The 23,053-nt window shown below is 41.5% G+C and overlaps 1 protein-coding gene across 1 annotated transcript; it reads right to left on the bottom strand.

Moving 5' to 3' along the window:
- Positions 1-259: 259 nt before the first annotated feature.
- Positions 260-22,827, bottom strand: TRIM42 (tripartite motif containing 42). The gene is made up of 5 exons (XM_010378257.2): positions 22,281-22,827; positions 17,524-18,221; positions 12,117-12,937; positions 9,494-9,718; positions 260-522 (listed from the first exon to the last, which is right to left on the bottom strand). Exons 1-5 carry the CDS (start codon positions 22,619-22,621, stop codon positions 436-438), a joined length of 2,172 nt encoding a protein of 723 aa, XP_010376559.1. The 5' UTR covers positions 22,622-22,827; the 3' UTR covers positions 260-435.
- Between the last annotated feature and the right edge of the window lie 226 nt (positions 22,828-23,053).

The following is a 23,053-nucleotide window of genomic DNA, read 5'->3' as shown; positions in this document are numbered from 1 at the left end:
AATGAATTCCGCGGCAATCAGCAACTTGCCCAAACACTCAAAGCTAGTTAGGCCTGCATTAGAACGCACACCTAGGGGGTCCTGACTGCAAAATACAGTGCTCTTTTTACCATCCAGAAGCTGGGTGGTGCTCCTACAAAACACCACAGAATTCTGAGCCTAGGACTAGACCTGAGCAGATGGAAACATACAGACTTACTGTCTTGCTTATTACTGCCATCATAACGAATAGCTGTCACTGAACAAACAGCAAGCCATGTCAGGTATTTCCTTTTATTAGCTCTTACAGGATTACTGTTGGAAAGCTGAGAGGTCACGGAAACATTTGTCTACAACCTCCTTGAAGAATGTGGTGAGAAAAATATACATACATATGTGTGTGTATATATGTCTACTTTGTGATGTGTCTGAGGTTGCTTCCTGCTCTGAAGGGGCTCAGAAGTGCTTCTGGAGGGCAGACTGGATATTCTTCAGCAGACCCCACTTAGCTCGGTTCTTCCCATGTCCATCTGGTGTTACCACCTGCAATCAGAAGCAGAGTCATGGCACCCAATAGACAACAGCTCCCAGTAGTCTGGGCCCTTCTGCATGCCAGACACTACACACATCATTTCATTAACTCCTCACGACAACCACATGAGGCCAGTGCTGTTGGCACCACTTTATAGACGAAGAAGCTGAGGCTCAGAAGGACCAGGCAGCTTTCCCAAAACCCCACAGCTACAGTGTGCTGAGATTGTAATTCCATAGGTCAGATCCTACTTCCTTTTAGGGTAGCTCATGTGACTGAGTGCTGATGACAGTGAGGGGGCTGGACCGCAGGTGAGCTTCACCATAGAGGATCCCCTGTATCCTTCCTCAGTCATTAGAACTTGGTTCTGTCACAGCTCTTATCAGTTGTTAAGTTTCAGCTAATGTGTCTGACTTTCTTACCAGACCATGAGCACCTTGATTGGGGTGTGGGGGAAATGACAGTATTTCATGTCTGTGGTCCCAACACTGGTTATGGAAAAGAGAAGATTCTTAGAGAAGTAGATGAACAGTGAATAGAACTATAATTTGTAAATCTGCCAATTGTTTTCCTTTGATGCTAGCAGAAACACTTCATACTATCTTTAATCATAGCGAATGGTCAGTGCTACCTGAAAAAGAAAGACTGTACTGGGCACGAGGGGTAAGAAGAACCCTCCTAGAAATCTCACCAAGTTAGCTTAGATGTTGCCCTCCATGTCTTACCTTGAAGATACTGGGTTTCTTCACTAGTCTGGTCTGGCAGCATATCCATTCCTTCCCCCCAAACATTTATGGAGTGAGGTCGAGACCCAGGGATGAGACAGTCCACTGGATCAATGGGTTCTACTGAGGTGAATGAGGACTTGAGATAGAATGGGGGTGAGGTTTGGATAGTGAAGAGGAATGTTTATACAGGGCACAAGTCTCTATATAGAAAGCTTTTAACCTTCTATATTTGTATATAAAGGGAAAGGGCAAAAACAAAGAAGCCAGACCCTTATTAGCATTATGCTGTCTACGTTTACAAAATTTTTGGTTTTAGAGAAAACAGGGCTGCATGCAAGGCAAAGGTCATATTATATACATGATATTAGATTATCCATTGCTGAGTAGAAATGGAAATAATGCATAGAGATAATCCTGATAAAAGTAGTATAAATAATGTCTAAGATACACACAGAGTTATCAGAGGGCATGAGGAAGATGGAACGGTGCTATGAGGGGCTAGGAATCAACTCATAAATAGGAGATGGAGGTTTTGCTTTAAAGTATAGTCAGAATCTTCAAAGATAAAGACTGTATGTGATATGTGAATGGAGCAGTGAGGATGGAGGTGTGTCTATGAACAAGGGAATCGAGTAGAAAGGAGGACAGAAGAAACAGAAAAACAAAACTTGGAATATTAAAGAAATTGAAATGATAATTGACATCTCTTCCCTGCCCCAAATGCCCCAGGCTTATATTGCTTTTCAGATGAATTCTACCAAACTCTTAAGAAAGAGTTATTCTAGAAAATAGAAGAGTAAAAGTTTCCCAGCTCTTTTTATGAAGCTTGTGAAATATTGATTCCAGAACCAGATAAAAACAATATAAGCAAAAATTGAGTCTAATTCCCTTATAATTATAGATGCAATAATCCAAAATAAAATATGAGCTAACCGAAGTCAACTGTAATAAAAAGTAATACATCATGAACACACAGGATTTATTCCATGAATGGTAGTGGAATTTAGTATCAGAAAAATCAATCAATGTAATTCACTTCATGAATAATGGCCTGAAGGAGAAAAATCATGCAATTACCTCAAATAATGCAAAAAACTTAATAAGTACCTATTTCTCAGAAACCTAGCAGTAGAAGTAATTTTCCTTAACTTAATAAGGATTATATACCATACAAACTAAATAAAAATAACTCAATGGAGAAATGTTAATGTCAGGAATAAGACAAGGATATCTACTAACACTGCCACAATTTTATGTATGACTCAAGGTTCTGGCCAAAGTCATAAGGAAAGAAAAAGAAATAGAGTTGCAAGAATTGTAAGTAAACAGATAAAACCATCATTCTTAATAGGAGACAGGATCATATGCCTGGAAAAAAAAGCAGAAATAGCAGATTGGGTCTCAGAATAGTAAGAGAGTTTTTGAGACTGCTGGAATCAAGATTATCCTACAAACAGAAATAGTCTTTTTTCTAAACTGGTAATCCATTAGAAAATATAATAAAATAACATTCATAATATCAACAGTCTGTAAACTATTTGGCTTAGTTATTTATGGTATACAACATGATGTTTTGACATATGTATACAAAATAAAATAATTATTATAGGCAAGCAAATTAGCATGCCCATCATCTCACATAGTTACCTTTTTGTGTGTGTGTGAAAAGAGCACCTAAAACCTTAACAAATTTTCTATCAATACAATATTATTAACTGTAGTCCTCATGCTGCATGTTAGATCTCTAAACAATCTAGTTTAACCAGGAATACATGTACCTATGTAGGAAAACTTAAACACCCCAGTAAAGAACATAGACTATGGTTTGAGTAAATGTTCAAACATATTATACAAATACTATTTGTTTCCAAATTAATTTAGAAACACAATGCCTTCTGAATAAATTCTATCTGAATGTTTTCTAAGAATTCAAGTTACTCCAAAATGTATATGAAGAAATATATTTCTATGACTAGCTAAATAATTTCTAAAAAAGAAAGAAGGGTAATGTGCATACTTACCTTAGCAGTTCATATAGACATGGCAGAAAGCTGAGGTTCAAAAATAATAAAGCAAGTATGGTATTGATATAAGAGCAGGAATATAGACCCGTGGCATGTAATAGAGTGCTCAGAGACATATCCCTAAATATATCGAAACTGAATATAAAAGTGGCATTGCCATTGTATAAATACGAAGAATAGACATTGCTTGGTAGATGGTATTGGGAAAACTGGTTCACTACATGGTGAAAAAGAACATCCCTACCTAGGACTACATAGGCAGAGTACATACATACATTTGATACATACAAAGGCAGAGTCTGGACGGATTAAATAGCTAAATTTGAAAGGTGAAACTGTAAATTTAATAAAAGAATATATAGAAGGTTATCTTTGTGATCTAATCCTAAGAAAGGACTTTTTAAATAAAACTTCAAAAGGTTAAGCCATAAGGAAAAAATAATTGATGATTTTGATTATATCAAAATTAAATATTTCTGCTATTTTATGAAGTACACTATGAACAAAGCTGATAGGCAAATGTCAGAAGAGAAGATAATAGCAATGTCTAAAACCACTACCTAGAATATATAAGGACGTCCTATAAATCACCTAGAAAAAGAAAAATGCAATAGAAAATTGGGCGAAGGATATCAACAGGTCCTTTACAGAAAAGGAAATCCTGAAAACTAACAAAAATATAAAATGAAATTTAAAATAATAAGGACATATCATTTTATACCTATTGGGCTAGCAAAATAATAGAAAGTTGGATCTTGCTAAATGTAGGTGAGGCCTAGGGTATAGTAGCTCTAATCTACTCCTTATGGAAGTGTACATGGATGTGGTCAAATTAAGTATCCACATGTCAATGGCCTAGAAATTTCACTCATAATATGTATCTAATATGGGGTGAATTGCACCTGACCCCAAATTTATATGTTGAAGCCCTAACCCCCAGTACTTAGAGTGTGATAGGGCCTTTGTATATTTGGAGATAGGGCCTTTAAAGAGGTGATTTAATTAAAATGAGGCCATTAAAGTGGACCCTAATCCAACCTAACTGTTGTCTTTATAAGAAAAGGAAATTTAAACACAGAGAGATAGCACGATGCATGTGCACAGAGAAAGGACTATGTGAGAACACAGTGAGAAGGTGACCATCTGTGAACCAAGGAGAGAGGTCTCAGGAGAAACCAACTCTGCCAACATTTTGATCTTGGACTTCCAGCCTTGAGAACTGTGCAAAAGCTAATTTTTGTTTAAGCCACCCAGTCTGTGGCATTTTCTTATGGAAGCCTTAGCAAACTGATCAATAACCCAGAGAACCCTTACACCCCTATCGTGTCCATAAGGTGTCATATGTAAGGCTGTTCACCACAGCATTATTGGAGGTCACTTGGGTGTCCATCCTGCCTGAAATAGAGAGGTAACATGCGGTGAACAAATGCACATTCTGAAAGATCACATGTTATAAGGAATAAAAGACAAAATGCCCATAGCAACATGGATGGAACATAAAAACACAACATTTAAGAAGAAAAGGTAAGAGACAAAGTAAGATATGTAACACAATGCTAATTGTGTAAATTAATGACACATTGAAAACAACAATGCAAATCATGGAAGAACACATAAAACAGAATGAATGTCACAAAAGGGAATATATAAATAAGAATAGGTCTTTGTATAGATCAGTGCTAACGATGGACCATAATTGAGGTGTATAATTAATTCAGACCTCTGTACATGAGGTTAAAAAGAAATCAGGTCCAACATGATCCTAAATTATACTTGTTCCAGGATTCAAGCCTATCTGCAGGGCAAGTAAAGGAAGGACCTACAGGGTTCTACTTACATGAAAGGTCAGGAGCTCTTTGGAAAAGAATAAATTCTAAGGAGATAAAGAATGCAAACCATCTTGGTTTCATTTTAGGGCACAGAGCCACTATGAGTGTGTGGGTGGCTGTGCGGGTAGGCTTGGGGTAGTTATTCTGAGTGTGAAATATTGGTGGTCATTCAGATTGAATGACCTCCAACCCTAATCTTTGAAGGTGTGTGGCTCAGCCTGAGAGTCTGCAGCAGGAAGAGGAAAAATCAGGAAGGGAATTTCATGATGGACAGGCAGTCCTGCTGTGTGGCTGGGGTTTCAGCAGGAGCACAGGCTGAGGAGGAAGACAGCAGCACTGCAGAGACTCAGGGCAGCTGGCAGGACTACTTCCTGAGCTACATCAGACACCAAGGACATCCACTTTACACACTGTGGTAGACAGAATAATGGATCCCAGAGATGTCCATGTCCCAATCCCAGAATCTTTGAATATGTTATGTTACACACAGAACAAAGAGGAATTAAGGTTGCTAGTCAGCTGGTCTTTTTACTTTTTTACTTGGAGTCTCACTGTGTCACCCAGGCTGGAGTACAGTGGCATGATCTTGGCCCACTGCAACCTCTGCCTCCCAGACTTAAGCGAGTGTCGTGCCTCAACCTCCCGAGTAGCTGGGATGACAGGCACACACCACCACACCCGGCTGACTTTTTTTTTTTTATTTTTAGTAGAGACAGGATTTTGCCATGTTGCCCAGTCTGGTCTCAAACTCCTGGCTTCAAGAGATTCTCCTCCCTCGGCCTCCCAAAGTGCTAGGATTACAAGTGTGAGCCACTGCACCCGGCCCAGCTGGTCTTCAGGTAGGGAGACTAGCCTGAATTATCAGGTGGGCTCAATGCAATCACAAGGGACCTTCAAGGTAGAAGATGGAGGTGGAAGAGAACCAGAGAGATGCTAGTGTGAGGACTCAGCCCAATATTGCTGGCTTTGAAGATTCAGGAAGGGGAGTGAGCCAAGGAATGCGGGTGGCTTCTAGAAACTGGAAAAAGCAAGGAAATGTATTCTCCCTCAGGTCCTCCAGAAGAAACACAATACGGCGGACACAGATTTTACCCAGTGAAACGCATTTGGACTTCTTCAGAATTGTAAGGAAATAAATAATTTGTATTATTTAAACTACTAATTTGTTACAACAATAATAGGAAACTAATACACAGATGGGCATTTAGATTTGTTGTGGGAAGCTTTCAGGGAAGTCAGCTGAGATATAAAGTCGGAGGGGGACAGTGAGTCAAACTAAGGAGACTGTTTTCAGAAATGGAAATGATGGTCAACAGATATATTGAGGACCAGAGGAAGAGCAGGAGAAGAAACTGAGGTCAACACGTACATGACTTACCTAAAAACACATTTCTCTACCCTTCAAAAATACTAGTTAGGCTCTTTGATGTTAGAAGCTTTCAGTTAGGGACAATGGGCACAGAAGGGTGTGTAAGACCAACACCTATCCTCATGGACTTGCAGCTAGTGGAGTTGGGACTTGAACCCAGGCACACAAGACCAAATACAATGCTCTTTTCAATGCATAATGTTGACTTTCAAAAAATAAAAGTTCAGCCCTCCCTGCTGTTGGCTTTGACATCATTCTCCCAGAGTAAAGTACTATGTCCCCAGGGCTGAGCCTACCCTGTTCCAGACTTAGTTCCATCTGATTGTGGTACGGGGGAAGAAAGGGCTGTGGGCTTGGATGTAGACCAAGGTGTCCACTCACCTTGTCCTTCCATGAGGCCTGACACTTTACTTCCTTCCATGAGGCCACTTTGTTTCTTACAGCCTCATTTTTCTTATCTGTAAAATGGAAGCAATCACTCCCTCCTTTCCCAGTGGTTGGGATGATTAGTGATAGTGAATATACCCCATCTGACATAAAGATGACTTTCAAAAGGGAACTTTCAAAATGATTAAAGTTAATTTTCTTGCTGCATGTATTATACACCAAATACATCTCTTAAAAACTAAGTCCTAGATTATGCAAATAAAATATAAAAGGTGTTATTTCACTTTTTAAAACAAAAATACATGATGGAAATATTACATTTTGAATAAGAAATGATTCTGCTGCCTCATTACAACATTTTAAGTGAAACCTTTCAGGAATACCTGCATAGAACTGATGCCAAGGAAAAAATTTTGATTTTATAGGAAAGAAATGAAGTCATTACTTTTATGAAACTTTATAAATGTCATTCAAACACACATCTTATTTTCATTTGGTATTGAAGGCTTTACTTATGCAAATCATGACAAATGTTAAGGAAACCAGTCTTTCCTCTGGAATGCTAATATAATCACAAAGAAGGGAGGAAGAATTGCTTCTGAAGGAAAAATCTATATTGCAGCTCCTCAAGTCAGATAAAAATGAAGCTTTCAGAAAACCTCATTAATTAGGGCTCTGCTCATTTAGATATTGTGTAAAAAAGAAAGGGACTGGAATGCATTTCCTTCTTTTACAGGGCGGGCAAATTAATCACATAAACACGGTTTCAAGGGGAATGCTATTTCTTGACTGATTATATAAAACACTTAACAGCTTTCAGGCATCTTATGGTACTTTGTAATTATTAATTTTATTTATCAATTTATTTCTTCACTCTTTAATTTAGACATTCTTTATATGTTCATTTATTTGGTCACATTTTCACTCATATACTCATTCAATAACCATTAAGAACCTGCTATATGCAAAGTGCTGTGGTAAGCACTGTGGGAGAAAGAACCATGAATTAGATGTGAATTTTGTTCTCAAGGAGTCCATAGTTTCAGAGGGTGACAAAAACTCTACCTAAGAAAAGCCAAGAGGGACTGAGGTGGTAGACTGATTACATACTTTGGTATCTCCGCCTGTTCCTTCCCTGGCATCTGAAAATAATAGATTGATATATATATATCATATATATGTATATGTATATATGTGTATATATGTATAAATACATATATATATATATACATGTATTTAGCAACAGCACTGAGTGCCCTTCATGGGCAAGACAATTTTGAGGAATTCCTAAAAACTGAAAAGGCAGATGGGATTAGAAGGAAGGAAAAATCCATAGTCAAGAAGACATGCAGATGTGGGGCAGCCATGGGCATTCCCATTTCATGTTCTGAAGAGAAGGGTATCAAGAATGAGAAGGGCTTTGGGGCAACTGAGCAGCAGTGTAATTGGCTGGAGGCTGGCAGGAGGAGTGACTAGCAGACTTCCCCATCCCACGTCCTTCCTGTGCCAGGTTTGACCTCTCTCTCTCTCTCTCTCTCTCTCTCTCTCTCTCTCTCTGTGTGTGTGTGTGTGTGCCCATGGGTGCTGGACTCTATGAGGCAGAGCATGCCCCCCGGGGGCTGGCAACCAGGATAAGTAGTCCCACCCTAGGAGGTTTGCTATTGGTATACTGACCACCCTTACTCCTGCTTTGCCTTTATTACTAGAGGTAGCAACCACTTGGATTCTTTTCCTCAAACATTTGACTAAGGAAACAAAGAGAGTATGGTTGGTCAGATGCTGTTGGGCATTGGAGCTTTAAGGTCACACAGAGGCTGGGGCATGACAATTCAAAACCATATACAAGCTGAATTTTAGGGAGCAGAAACTAAGGGCTAGCCAAAAATGGTGCAGATCCAGAGAGAAGCAAAGAGAATGAGAGAGTGAGAAAGAGAAGGAAGCAGGGAGAGAGGAAGAGAAGAGAAAGAGAGAGAGGGAGAGAAACTGACAACTCTCTAGTTCCCTTGGTTATCAGATCAGATGCATATCCTAGGAGTGGTCTCTATCTTTGTCATAAATTTCTCTTTTCAAAAGCTGAAATGAATGGATTTTTTTTTTTTTTTTTTTTTTTTTTTTTTTTTGCTTCTAAAGAATTCCTGATTAAGACATAATTGACCCTGATTCCAAAGAACATCCTTATGCTTATATGGTAAGATAGCAGCTCTGGGCAGTCTTGGTGTTTTATCTGTATCTGGGTACCCTCTATTTTTATTTGTTAAATCTGGCACCCCATCCTTGCCTGAGAATAGCACCTCATTTTTATCTTTCTCATACCACAACCATTTCATATCCTTCTCACACAACAATTTTTTTTTACTAGACCCTGAGCACCTTGAAGGCAGGGATTGTTTATTTTCCTCTGAATCTCTACATCTCTACACAATGCCTAGAAGAAATGTTTTTGAATCAAATAGAACAGTTCTCAGGCTTCATCTGCAAAGTCTGGTTGAGGCCAGCAGCCCTCTCTTTGGCCTCAAGTTAACAAATGTTCTGTGCTTAGAGGAAGAGTCCCATGGTGAGTTCTATAATCTCATGATCATCTTAACAGGGCCTCATCCAGAACCTATCATAGAAAAAAAAAATCTGAGAAATAATGTACACAATACCTTGCAGATATCACTCCATTGCCCAGGACCATTATCATTGATGGCTCTAACTTTAAACACGTATTCTGTGTTGGGGGTCAGGTTGTGCAGCTCCACATTCTGCTGCATTATGTCCCGAATTTGTCCGCAGAGCTCCATTTGTACGTTGTTAGGAGGGGAAGTAATGACTTCATAGAATTCCATCTCAAAAGAGTCCACGTCTTCTGTTGGACATGTCCAGTAAACCTATGGAAGAAATGAACATACTGGTGTGGTACTAGTATACATCATTCAGTTTTCTTTCTATTAAAGATTTGTGATGTTGACTATCTGTGGGGTGAGTTAAAGCTGACCCCATCCCCTGTAGCTGCCAAAGACTTTTAATTAGACCATGCACAAGTCTTGGAAGGCTGTGTGATGAGGCCTGGCATGATGCTTGTAATGAGTTTCACAAACAGAAGGTTTGTGACTGTTACTGTCAGCCAACATGGAGGTGACAATTGTCCTCCTGCTTGAAAAATACTGAAAAATAGAGGGGAAGAAAATAAACATCACTCGTAATCTCACAATTCAGTTAATTCATTATTACTTCTTTGCAATTTCAGAACACACACACACACACACACACACAAACATATATATATATAACTTGGATTATGTTGCTTTGATTTCTATTTTCTTTTACTTATGTTGTATGTTTTCCTAAATCATTAAAAATTCAGTAAACTACCATCTTTAAAATTTCTCCTGAAATAATTTAATCCTTCTATGGTTGAACATTTAGGTTGTTTCTAATTTTATACTCTACTAAATAAATGCCGTAATAAATACTGTTGGGCATAAATATTTGTCTGAATTTTAAAGAATTTTCTTGGAAGAGATTCCTAGAACTAAAATTGAGTTTAAAAAATCTCTAGGATATTAACAATACATATTGAAAAGTTACAACATTAAGTTTTAGAATATTTTCCATGCTAAAATCCTAAAGATTTGAGAGTGATGTTAACATAAACTTAATCTTCTGCATTGCTAAGCACTATGATTCCTGTATAAAGTCCATTCCGTTATCCTAAAATATGAATCAATGATATTTTAAAATCAAATATCACTGTCTAGGCAATAGGTTTAGGTGTCCTCTTTTGACAGCAAATGACTTGACTGAGTTGTTTTGCGTAGGTCCCTTTTTTGAGCTCATCAGGGATGACTAACAGGTGGCATGGGGTGACTCTTTTCCGTGCCCAGGTATAAAGCAGATACTACCAATCCTCTGGCTCCATAGCAAGAGCCTACCAACTTCTTAAGAGGTCTGAGTTGGCCAGGAGATGAGACCCAGTGCTATCCCTGAGGTAATAAGCATACACTATAGGCCTTGCTGATCTAGTATCATTTGGAAATGTAGTTCAGCTGCTCAGTTATGGGCATTGCTTATGTGAAGGGCAGAAACACTTCATTATGTCAATAGCCCATGGAATGTTCTATCTTGCAAAGTATGGGTTGTTCTTTGTGTCAGTTATAGACAACAAAACATAGATTATGATGTGTCAGGAGAATGGAAAAGTAGAGCTTGGTCTGTGTCTGGCCTTCATTTTTTAGATCCTTAATAATAAAGTGTAGGCTGTAGACAGCAGCATTGGCAGCACCTGGAAGTTTGTGAGAACCTGAATCTCAGGCCCCACTGAAACCTATTAAAATAGAATCTGCATTTTAACAAGATCCCCAGGTGCCATCAATGTTTGAGAACTGCTAGTTTAGAACTCAAGGATCTAAAAGTCTTTGGGAGTGTTCTCAGATTATGGGAGACAAAAGATGAACTCTGCCACATGGGAGCAGGCCATGGGCTGACTCTAGAAAAAAATCCAAGAGGAGGAAAGAGGCACTCAAATAGAATTTTTCATTGCATGTTAATTTTTTTCCTCCATAAACCTTAATAAAGTGTTCTACAAACAATTCAATGTGGGTTCAGCTAGATTTGAAAGGTATGTTAAAGAAAAGGTCATTTGTTCATGTTGTCCATGTTAGGTCAAGAGGGTCAAAGGGAAGTCATGTCCCTTGAAGCCAGGCAATGGCACTTATAGAGATCTGTGAGAGACTCCACTCTTCACTCTCTGCCTTCAAGGCGGGTTGAATCTCAGAAGAGTTGAAATTTCATCGGGAATGATCCTCCCAATTTTTCCAAATCATAGAAAGTCTGGATATTTGCTTTAGGAAAGGTAGCAATTTAGAGGAAACAGCTGATAGGTAATGGAGCCTGCATTTGTAACTCCAGTTTCTGTGCTGTCTCTATTACAGGCTTTCCTTTGGGAAACATTACACTGTCAAGTAGTGTCTTCAAATTACTTTGGTTCCCAAATTGGGTTCTCTTTCAGTTGAGAAGTTGCCCTTGCAGTGGAGGTAGGGCTTTCAGATATATTTACGACTATAAGTTAAATATATTGACTGTTTGGTTTAAGCTAATCTTGGGTTACTTAAGATTCCCGGAACTTATCCCTTTTGAATGGGATGACCACAAAGAGTCTAGAGGAGCAGATTTGAGTGGCCAGATCCTAGAGGTCAAAGAGATAAGTGTAACTTTTCTTGACTACTCACTTCTACTCTATACCCCAAACCCTCCCACCTTCCCCACTGGGCCCAGAACCTTTCTTACCTTGGCAGCTCTTGGGTACACCAGAGTCTGGTAGATAACAATTGGGCCCGGGGTTTTCACAGAGCCATCGTTGAATGAGTACCAGTTGTGAAAGCTGCTGCTGTTCTGTACAGACTGGCTGTCTGCTCCAGTGCACCAGTAGGTGTAGAGGCCATCTGTGGGTTTGGCGGGGGTGGCTGACTGGGCTCTCCCACAGGCCTCCAGACCCACCTTGGCCTTCTCGTCAGTGTTGCTGAAGGACAACATGGAGGAGCTTCGCTGGTATATCTGCTGGTTGCCGAGGCTGTGGGTGCTGAAAGTGACCTTCCTGGCAATCATTGTTTCTGAGTGCACGGGGTAGGGGGAGGGCAGTGAGTCCCCTGAGGAGCATACCTTCTTGGGCCCTGTGGGGAAGAGCTCATGGATGGCACTGGAAAGCTCAACAAAGTCCAAGGGCATGTAGTTTATTGAGTGTAGCCGGAGCTGTGGGTCAGGCCTGTAGGTGGTCTGGATGCCATCCTCGATTTGGTCCACCAGGATCTTGGCCGACTGCAGGAATGCCACCTGGCCAGTCTCCTTCAGGGCTTCCTTGGAGTAGGCGATCAGACCATCCATCTCGTTCACTTTCATGGTTGTAACATACACATATTTTTCAATTTCCTTCTGCCTGGACACTTCTAGATTCTCTATCCGCTCCATGATGATCTTCTCTTTCTCCTGAAGAATGCTGCGCAACTTGAGAAAGCCATTTCTGATCTCTTTTCGCTTTGCCTCCTTGTCAGCTTTAAAGCTGTTTTTTAAGATGTTGAATTCCATTAGGTCGTTATCAATTTCATATCGGACTGCAAAAATGCCAAGTTAGTTACTTTTAAAATTTTCATCTCCCCAGGTGTCAAAGCCAGTAGCAAGCTAGAACAAATTACCCTGGGCTCCGAGGAGGTGAATGAAGAGGGAGGGAAGGCACTTGTAGTTGGGCTGAAACAGGCTAGAATAGGTTTATGAAATGAATTTGGCCTCCTTACTACACCTTCCCCTTCTTCCCCCTCTGATCCTTCCCTGGGATATTTCTATCTTGTAACAGTAATCCCTTCTGAGACTGGAAGTTCAAGCCCAGCCTTGGTATTGGTTTTTACCAGATTTCAATTGTCTGCAAGTTGGACTTGAGAAGAGGTGAAGTCACAAAGTGACTGGTGCCTGCTTTTCCCTGTCGGAAACCTAAGCTTTTGCAATGGTAAGAGGAAGAACTAAGTTTCTGCTGACTACTTCTAAAGGTTGTCTTGCATCATTCGCTAAGCCTCCAGCCCTATACAACAGTGGGAAATCAGCAAAGCTTCCCTTCATTGAGGTGGCTCTCTTACATGCCCTTTCCCCGCTTTGTTTCTCTTGTGGTTCAGCTATGTCACTTCTCTTTGCCTTTCCCCCACTCCTTTCAAAAAAGAGTCTGCTGTCACACTTCAAGGAAAACCAATTTATCTTGTGCCCCTCATATGGTATTTGGATTTTAAGTTCACTCAGTCATTCAACAAACATTTACTGGAGTCCTGTTACATGCCATGTATCTTTTAGGCACTAAGGATATGGATGTGATTATGAGAGGGCATCTGTGCTCAAGTTATGAATAAATCCAAAGATACTATAATTGAAGGATGCTATAGCAGGGTGAGCATGTGGCACATCTCTGTCTGTGAAATGAGCTTTATGTGAAAGGTGAAATGAATACCTTTGTTAGCTTTAAAGGATTTGAGGCATTAAGGAGCAATTTGAAGAATGTCAACCTTCTGTGGCCATTAGAAGAATGTCAATCTTCTACAGATAAGATTCTTCTCATGAAGGTAAACTCTTCAGTGAATTGATGGGCAATAATCCTCACCAAATTTTACTCAGGAGTGGGGATGACTAGCTATTTTTGCACTTGGTTCATAACACTATCCTGGGTTCATAGGAAGCTGGACTTCTGTGAGTGGTGGTCATTGTAACAAAGGTGTGCACTTGAGTATGGGAAACCCTAGAATTCTGTCAGATCGTGCGAACAGGGACCACATTACCACTATGACTATGGTGTGTAGAGGTGAGAAAGTGTATTTGTTGAGTAAAAGCCATTCTTTCCTGTCTTCTAACATCTCATTGGTGAATGCCAGCAGTGTCACTCTCTGGCTAACTCCCTGAAGCCCCACTGTTTTCTTGCCATCTCCTTTCTCACAGTGGCTCAGAAAAGATGAGGTGATGCAGGTGAGACTGAAAGGGAAACTACCAGGGTGCGATTTCAGTGCTGAGAAGTGTTTCTTGCCCTCCCCAATGCACTGTGACTATGGCAACCAGAATTCTACTTTGTGCATTATTTTCTTTGACTATTCAATAGTTACCTACTGTTAAAGGTACTTGGATAGGAAATTTCTTGCTGTATTAGGGATTAATTAGGCTTATGTAGGGCAAAGTCTTGAGAAGCAGGATAAAAATTTCTTAGATGAGGGGAAGAAGGCATCTCCAGGAGGAGAAAAAAGACAGAGGAAGCCAGAAATGTCCCATCCCAAACTTCTACAAATATGAAAGCTCTGCAAGAGCTGATTTTAAACGAAGTCAAATCAAGCTCTCTTTTTTAGGCAAAACACTTAAAACTAGTTGCTATTTATTAAACACTTTTTATGGACCAGATCCATATGTTATTATATATCACATATATCTTCTTACAAGGAAGATATTGTTTCCACTTATAGATGAAAAAGCTTGAGGCCCAGGGAAGTTAAGTGACTGCACAGTGTTACATATCAGGTAAATGGGAGAAACTAGGCTCTGTCCCTAATTCTATTTGTCTAGCTCCAAACTAGGTTCTTAATTGCTTCCGCTGTGGCTCTCAGCCCTCTGTGAGTACCAGAATAACCTGAGAGAGTGTTAAAAAAAACCACTTCTCTTGGACTCATCTGCTAAGATTCTGAATCAATGGGCCTGTATTGGGGCTCAGGAAGCCAGGTGAGGCAGTGTACAGTGAGGTTTAGAATCTAACCCAGAGAATCTCCTGGGATCATGTTAAAGATGCAGATTCTGGTGCACTAGGCCTGGGGTGGGTCCTGAGATTCTGCATTTCTAACAAGCTCTCAGGTGATGCCAGTGCTACTGGTCCTTGAACCACACTTTGAGTGTCAGGTACCTAAACTTTTGAGCTCCCTTTATTCCAGTGGTTCTCAACCTTGCCTGCACCATAGAATCACATGAGGAGTTTTTTAAAAGTCCGTCTTGCTGAGCCTGCACCTCTGTGTGGATGGGACAGGGGCATCAGTTTTTAGTCAAGTTTCTAAAATGGATCTTCTCTCTAGGTTCCCAAGTTTCTCAATGTGTATTCCCAGATCACTTGCTTTTGAATAACCCGGAGATCTGTTTAGAATGCCAATTTATGGTACCTCCCAGAAAAGTGAATCAAGTGCTCACGAACAAGTTTGAACCCTGGTTAAAAAAATGTTGTGTGTCTGTTTCTTTCTTCGTCAAGGATGAAAGGTTAAATTATTTACTTACAGCTAATATCTAATTTACCTATCATCCCTTTTTCCCTTTCCAACTGCTGGGTTCCTTGGAATTTGGACAGGCATTTTCCCCCCACCTTGAGTTGAGCTTTGTTGTCTGACTTTTAGGTGCCCTGCACTCAGAAAACTATCCTAAGTTTCACATGTATTAAGGACAAGTTTCCCTACAGAGGGATGGAAGGCACAGTAGGCTGTAGAAAGCAGCACCTTCGCCATGCTTGGCCAAAGAATTCAGCCAAGCCCTGGCCTAGGGAGGCAGTGAGTCCCACCTTCAGAAAACCCTTTTGGAACCAACAGTTCTACCATTTTCTTGGTAATATGTGGCTCCTGCAGGCTTCCTTTAATATGAAGTCTTCCCTGGTGGTGGTTCCAAAATTAAATAAATGTCAATTGACAAGCAAGGTTTCCAGGTATGTGGCAATTGAGAAAAATCAAGGTATTCCTGAAGCTGCTGAGAGGTCAGGGGTGATGTGGTCATTAGCAAAACCTGTTTCGGACCCACCTTTACATCCAATGGGACCTTTCTGTGCAGCTCAAGGAAAAGCTGCCTCCCTCCCAGTGTGTAGGCCTATCTGAATGTTGGAGACTAACAGATCTGACAATGCGAAAGGCCTGGGTTGATCTGGTGCACTTTGGTAACTGACTGCAGGCCACTCCTTAATGAAACAGACCATGGATGGTGGTGGTGGTTCCCCCTTCCTCCCCTGCAATCTCTTCATCTTCAGATTCTGGTCACTGCTTAGCACAGAGTAGACTGTCAAATAAGTGTTGTGGAATTAATGGTGGACACTGGAGTCAAATAGACTGCATCTGCCACTTATTAGTTGCCTGTCCTAATTATTTTTTTGAACCACAGTTGGCTTATCCATGGAGGACATTTTAATGCCTGTACTGTAGCAATCATTGAGATTAGACAAAATGTGCTCCACAGGCCTGAGTTAAGTTGGCCTTTATACAAGGAACTATTCCTGAGGGTAAAGGGCACTAAAGGAATCTTTTGGATTCTAATGTCTGACCAAGTAGAGACATACCCAGAAATTATGGGGCTGTTTGTTGAATCCTGTGAAATATGATTATACTTGGTTTTGTCACTGAAACAGAAATTATGGGCTCTTTGCTGAATCCTGTGAAATATTATTATGCTTGGTTCCATCACTGAAACCATCACTGAAATATTATTTCACTTAAAGCAATATTATATGTAACAATATAAAACAACCAAATCACCACGAACAAGAATGCAGAGGAAAAATAAGCTGTTGACTAGAATACCATTGGCTAGTTATGAGTTGTCCCTGTTGTTATATGTTTGCTGCCAGTTTATTTACTTTGGCATCTGCAAGTTTTGGAAAAAATTCATGGAGGGAAATTTAACATTGAGATAATTCTCAGCACTGACTTAATTCTTTCCCCCGACTTAATTCTTTCCCCCTGCACATTTAGGAAAACCAAAGAGATCCAACAGTGACAGAACACCTTAGAATGTCACAGAACGTCAGTATACTATAGGATCAAAGTCTTCATTTTCCAAAGGAGAAAATGAGACCTGAGGACATGCAGATTATAATCAAGATTATAACATCTTTATGCACTTGTCATATGACTTTTTGCATTCTTTACATAGAGTAACTCACTTAATCCTCACGGCAATCCAGTGAGGGGGTCACTACTATTCCCCTATTTCATAGGTGAGAAAAGCAAGGCACGGGGAAGTTAAGTGACTGGTAGTGGTTACCAGGAGCGGACATCAGGATAGGATAGTGACTTGCAGGATAGCACAGTGTTTCCTGGTGTCTTGATTGCTCCACTAGGTGGAATCTGTTAAGGCACTCACTTAACAGATTGCCCCACGCCATCTTCCCCATGTGTTCCTGAACTAGAAGTTAGGCTGAAGGAGTGGAGAAGGGGAGGACCTGCTTTGAACTTGGCGATGGCGCTAAAGAGTGAGGCGGCCCTCTCGGAGCAGGCATCAATGAGGCTGATGGTGTCGTGGCCATTGTGGAAAGAGAACTTGCAGAAGGTGCAGAGCAATTCGTTGTCACTGCGGCAGTACTCGATGATGCGGCTGGATGGGTGGTGGATGCAGATCTTCTCGTCCTGTTCCTCGGCGCTGGTGTCCACAAAGACGTGGTCTTGCATGGCCACATCCGAGTGGAAGGCCTTGAGGCAGTCGTTGCACAGGTTGAGGCGGCACGTGATGCAGCGCTTGTACGCTATGCGCCTGTTGCGGCAGACCTGGCAGAGGATGGGCCCGGAGGAGCGGTCAAAGCGCCACTTGAGGTAGCCGTGCTGCTGCATGTAGCGCTTGGTGAGGCGCCCGCGCAGGTAGTTCTCCGGCAGCTGCATCTTGTTGCTGTAGGGCATGCAGTGCGAGCGGTCGCACACTGGGCAGATGAGGATGAAGAAATTCTCGGTGACCTCGGCGTGCTTCTGCAGCTGCCGCAGGCACTTCTCACACAGGCTGTGGTTGCAGGGCAGCATGAATGAGTGCAGGCGCAGCCGGTTGCACATGGGGCAATTGAGGTGGTTCACCAGGTGGCTTGTGGCTGGTACTGACTTCACTTCATCCAGCTGGGTATCGCTGCTCCCAATGCGCAGGGCAGTCTTGGAGCTGAAAGGAGAAGCAAAGGCAGGGTTTCAGGAGGCAGGCTCAAGAGCTTGCTCTGCCTCTACCTCTGAAAGAACTCTTGGTTCCTGAGGGACAGTCTAGTGTGGTGGTGAGGAGCCTGAGCTGAGTGCCAAGGTGCCTGCGTTCTCAACCTGTCTCCACCATTTTTTCAGCGGGGTGACCTCAGGTAAGCCAGTTAACCTCTCGGCCTGTTTCCTTGTTATAAAATTAGTACTCATGTCAGAGTTTCTTGAGAAGATTAAAATTGAGTTTAATGCTTGTACGGACTAATAGCAGAGCCAGTGTGCTGCAACTGCTTGCTGTTATTAAGCAAGGGAAAAGCAGCAGAGACTGGTCAGGCGTTGTTAGCTAGGCCTCGGTGTTCCGCTGGACATCCGTAATATCAAAGAACACAGTATCAGACAAGGCCACTCTGTGACTTTGGATCAAAGCAGAAACAAGACCACTTTATAATGTTTGGACTCAGACAAGAACGTTGTCTAAATCACAAAAATGACCCAACATCCCCCTATCCTGGTTGATTTTTTTTTTTTTAACCAAAAAACCGTGTTTTTTTTTTTTTTTTTTCTTTTTTTTTCAGCAGCTTTCGGGTCACTCTGTTCTTCCCACCTTCTAGATAAGATTTATTAAAATATTTGGTAGATTTACTCCCGTGTCCTCACCTAACATGAGCTCAAATCCTGTAATAACTTTTCAAGGTACTTTACACTTTCCCATGCTTTATGTTCTCACTTGTTGCAATGAGTCAATAAATACAATCTTGTCCAACTACAGGTGTGTTCTTAGGGCTTTTTTTTTTTTTTCCTGGAGGACATTGACATTATTATACATAGGTGGAACACAGAGCAAGTCTACCTGAGCCAAGCCTAGAACCTGTGTGGTCTGCCAACCAGACCAATAGGTAATGGTAATGGATCTGGGCTTTAGAGGCAGAGCATGTGTGATAAAAATGCACCACTTTACAGTTGTACCTTCTGAGATTTTTTTTTAAACCTCTCTCATGTTCAGTTTTCTTAACTATAAATCAAAGCTCACAGTACTACTTGCTTTGTGAGGTTTTTATAAAGTCTAAATGAGATAATCCATGTAAGTGCTTAACTGCTGGTACATAGTAAGCATTCAGTAAATGTGGCCACTATAATTACATCCCATTGCTACTAACCAGCTAATGTCTGCAGTAGAGAGAAATCACAGTAAAGGAAAATAGTGGCCAAGTCTGTGAAAAATATGTGCTTCTACTGTTTCATTTGTGTGTGTTAAAGCTCTCCATTTGTCTAATGCCTGAGGCTGATTTCATACATTTAATCGTAAGAACTATGGAGTAAAAGCATACTTGTAAAATTCAAGTGCCTGTTCTAAGAACTTACAACCAGCAAATGCAGTGTATAAAAATAAATGAATTAGCTGTGGGAATGGAGGTGTAAATAGGCCCACAATTTGCCGCTATTGCTAACTCCTCTGTTTGCATAATAGTATTTGGATACTAATCTTGACATTGTGGCTGTGTTCCTTTCTGCTTTTGTCTTCTTGCATTCCTTATGTGTCCCTGTCTTCCACATTCCCTATGTCTGAGTCCAGACAGTCACAGGTGCTTCCCAAGTATATTGGAATGGATTGGCCCTGTGGTGACAGAGAATGCTTCCTGTGTAGATTAAGGCACCTGGAAAATTTGTCCCTTAGGGATCTGGGAGCTCCAGGCATGCTGGCCTCGATGTTCTCAGCTCTATTTCCTCTCTGCTTTCCCAGATTCCTGCATGGGTCCTTAAGGGATCACCTGGAGGTACAGGTCAATTGTCCATGTAGTGCCTGGATGGACTTTAGTTTGCTAAAATACAAGGACTGGAGAATCAAGGTATTATATAAAGAGAGACTGTTATGAGGCCTTCACAGCAGATATCTCTACTAGGAAGCTCATGAGCTAGCATTTTCACAGAAAAGAAAGAAGGAGGGAGGGAGGTGTTGGAGGACAAGAAAGAGGTTTCAGGGCTAAGAGACAGGTATTAATGGCCTAGGTAGCTGTGTTAGAGGTGAAAAAGGAAGTGAGAAAAAGACTAAGATGGAGAGGGATGAAGGAGACCAGAGTGAGGCAGGACAAGCAAGGTACTGAACAGAAAGTGGTGATGAGAAACAGGGGAGGCAGAGGGTCAGAAGCCAGGAGAGAGGCCAGATTGAAGGAAAGCACCCAGAGCTGACCTCCTAACACTTGTGGTAGCATCCCTGCCCATCTTCCAAAAGCCTTAGGCTTGGAAGGGGCATTCAGTGGCCATGGTTCCATTTCAAAACAGTCATCAAGCCCAGCGCTTTTATCTTCTTGCTGAGATATCCTGTCTCTGCTCCTCTACACAGCCCCCTCTCTCTCCCAAAATCAGGCCTGTTCTTGTACCTGGATTCTTACTGTATCACCTGTCAAATCTCCTGGCTTCCCTCCTAGCCTCCTGCAGGCCATGCTACACATTAGAATCACCTGAAGCGCGGGATTGATTCTAATTAATTCAGATGCTCAGGTGGTACCCCAGACCAATAAAATCAATGTTTTGGGTGTGGGGATCAGGCATCAGTAATTTTAAAAGATCCCCAGGTGACTTCAATGCACAATAACGTTGGGGAGCTACTGATCCTAAGGCATTTTCCTAAAGCACCAATTTGATCCCTTTCCTGTTGAAATGGGCTCAGAGGTTCAGCTGCTGCTACACAGAAAATGAGGTAGTTAAGAGAGGAGTGTGGACACCTTTTTCCATGCTTTAGGATTTCTAGACTTGCATCGAGAGTCCCTGGATTTCCTATTTATGCAAACACTATGAGAGGGTCATGGGTGGAGAGTTATGTTTGTTAAGCATCTACTAAATGTTTAATTGCATCGAGAGTCCCTGGATTTCCTATTTATGCAAACACTATGAGAGGGTCATGGGTGGAGAGTTATGTTTGTTAAGCATCTACTAAATGTTTAATTGCATCGAGAGTCCCTGGATTTCCTATTTATGCAAACACTATGAGAGGGTCATGGGTGGAGAGTTATGTTTGTTAAGCATCTACTAAATGTTTAATTGCAAGATGAATAATATCTTTCCCCTGAATTCACCAAACCTTTGCTTACAGAATTGCTTTTACAGGCTTGAAAGCCTTCAAACTGCCTTCTATTTTTCTGCCGCTTCTAATCCTGTCATCTTATGGTGGTGTCATCTTTCGCCTTCTAAGAAGTGTGCTCTTACTACTGCAGACTCCCCTCATGTATGACACAAAAAGACTGGTTTGGTAGAGCAGGTGAGGATAATGTAGGACCTAATATGGAGGGTTAGTACTCCAAATGCGTAATCGAGACCCTGAGTACTAGGACTTCTGGATGGGAAAAAGAAGGTAGTAGGAGTTCATGGATGTATGGGGTATTTATGTGATCCTCAGGGACAAAAGTGCCCTGTAGAAATTCTTACTTTTCTATTAAATGTTGCAGGTATTAAGAGTTCATAGGAAGAGAAAGAGCAGTTTATATTTTTATATCACATACAGATTACAAAGCACATACATTAATCCTTATATCTACAATATCATGGGGGGGGGGGTATTGTCTCCATTTTGCAATACAGCATTTTAAAGTTAAGATCCCAAATTTTAGGTTCCAATCCTGACTCTGCATCTTTCCAGTTGTGTGATCCTGGGGCAACTTTACTTCTCAAAGGCTCAGTTTCCTCATGGAAACAGTGGACTTAGGGTGAGGGGTTAGCTGGGGTCATGCATGAAGTTCCTGGCAAGTTGCTTAAGCACTAACTATTAGCTATTACTATTTTGTACAGATGAGAGAGTTGGGGTTCAGAGGAGTGCAGTGCTCATTTTCATAGTTCATGGCACTTAGATTTGGAACTCATGGTCTACATACATAGTGACCAGTTAGGATACAGTTAATTGCTACAAAATTCTTAGCTCCTTCTTTTAGATAAACAAATGAACTCAGAGGCGCATTGGCCTTCCCTGTGGACTTCACAGCTGGCAAGTGGTCCCTAGTTTTCATGAGCCAATGTGGCCCCACATCTGGTGTCTGACACTTACGAGGTATGGATGCTCCTGAGGCGGCCCTTGTGGAAAGTGATGATGGTATTGCGGCAGCAGCGACTCTCATAGTAGTAGCACTTAACATTGCTGCTGGCTGTGCAGCAGCACTTGCAGTTGGGATCATTGGCCCAAGAGCAGCAACACCAATGGCAGTTGGGGCTCTCAGAACAGGTGCAGTGGCAGAACTGGCAGTTCTCTTCATCTTTGTAAGGGCAGGGGAAGCAGGTACAGTTCCGCTCTGAGGTGAAGATGAACTTGCAGCACAGACAGGAGCATAACTGCGGACAACATCTCTGCCATGTACAACATGGACAGCAAACACACATAGCAGTTTCCATGGCGCCTACATGATTACTGCTGGCCTCCTAGGGCTCTTGATGCCTCCTCTACCAGAATACTGCTATCAGTTCTCCAATGGAGGAGTCCTTCCTCCCCTTCGTGAGGCCGTCAGCTTGAGAGTTGCAAGAAGTTGGATGTTATGAGGCCTTCACAGCTGGTGTCCCTACCAGGAAGCTCATAGGCTGGCATTTACATATATCAGTCTGAGGGTATTTGCTTATGTCACAATCCCTGTGTCTCTACCATGCTGGGTGGGTAGGAGGATGTGGCCTTGTGGGTGGTAGCGGGTATGTTGGTGGACACTCCATGCTTCCGTGGAACCAGCTGTAGAGGAGTGGTGATGCAATGAGCATCCTGGAAGTTTAGTTGTCATTTGTCACCTTTTGGATAATGGAGTAGATTTCTGAAGCTATTTCTCCTTGTTTGGTGTT

Source organism: Rhinopithecus roxellana, chromosome 1 (assembly GCF_007565055.1).
Source record: "Rhinopithecus roxellana isolate Shanxi Qingling chromosome 1, ASM756505v1, whole genome shotgun sequence".
In the NCBI taxonomy this organism is placed as follows: Eukaryota; Metazoa; Chordata; class Mammalia; order Primates; family Cercopithecidae; genus Rhinopithecus; species Rhinopithecus roxellana.
The sequence above is the reverse complement of the archived record's forward strand: the minus strand, read 5'-3'. Positions and strand labels throughout refer to the sequence as shown.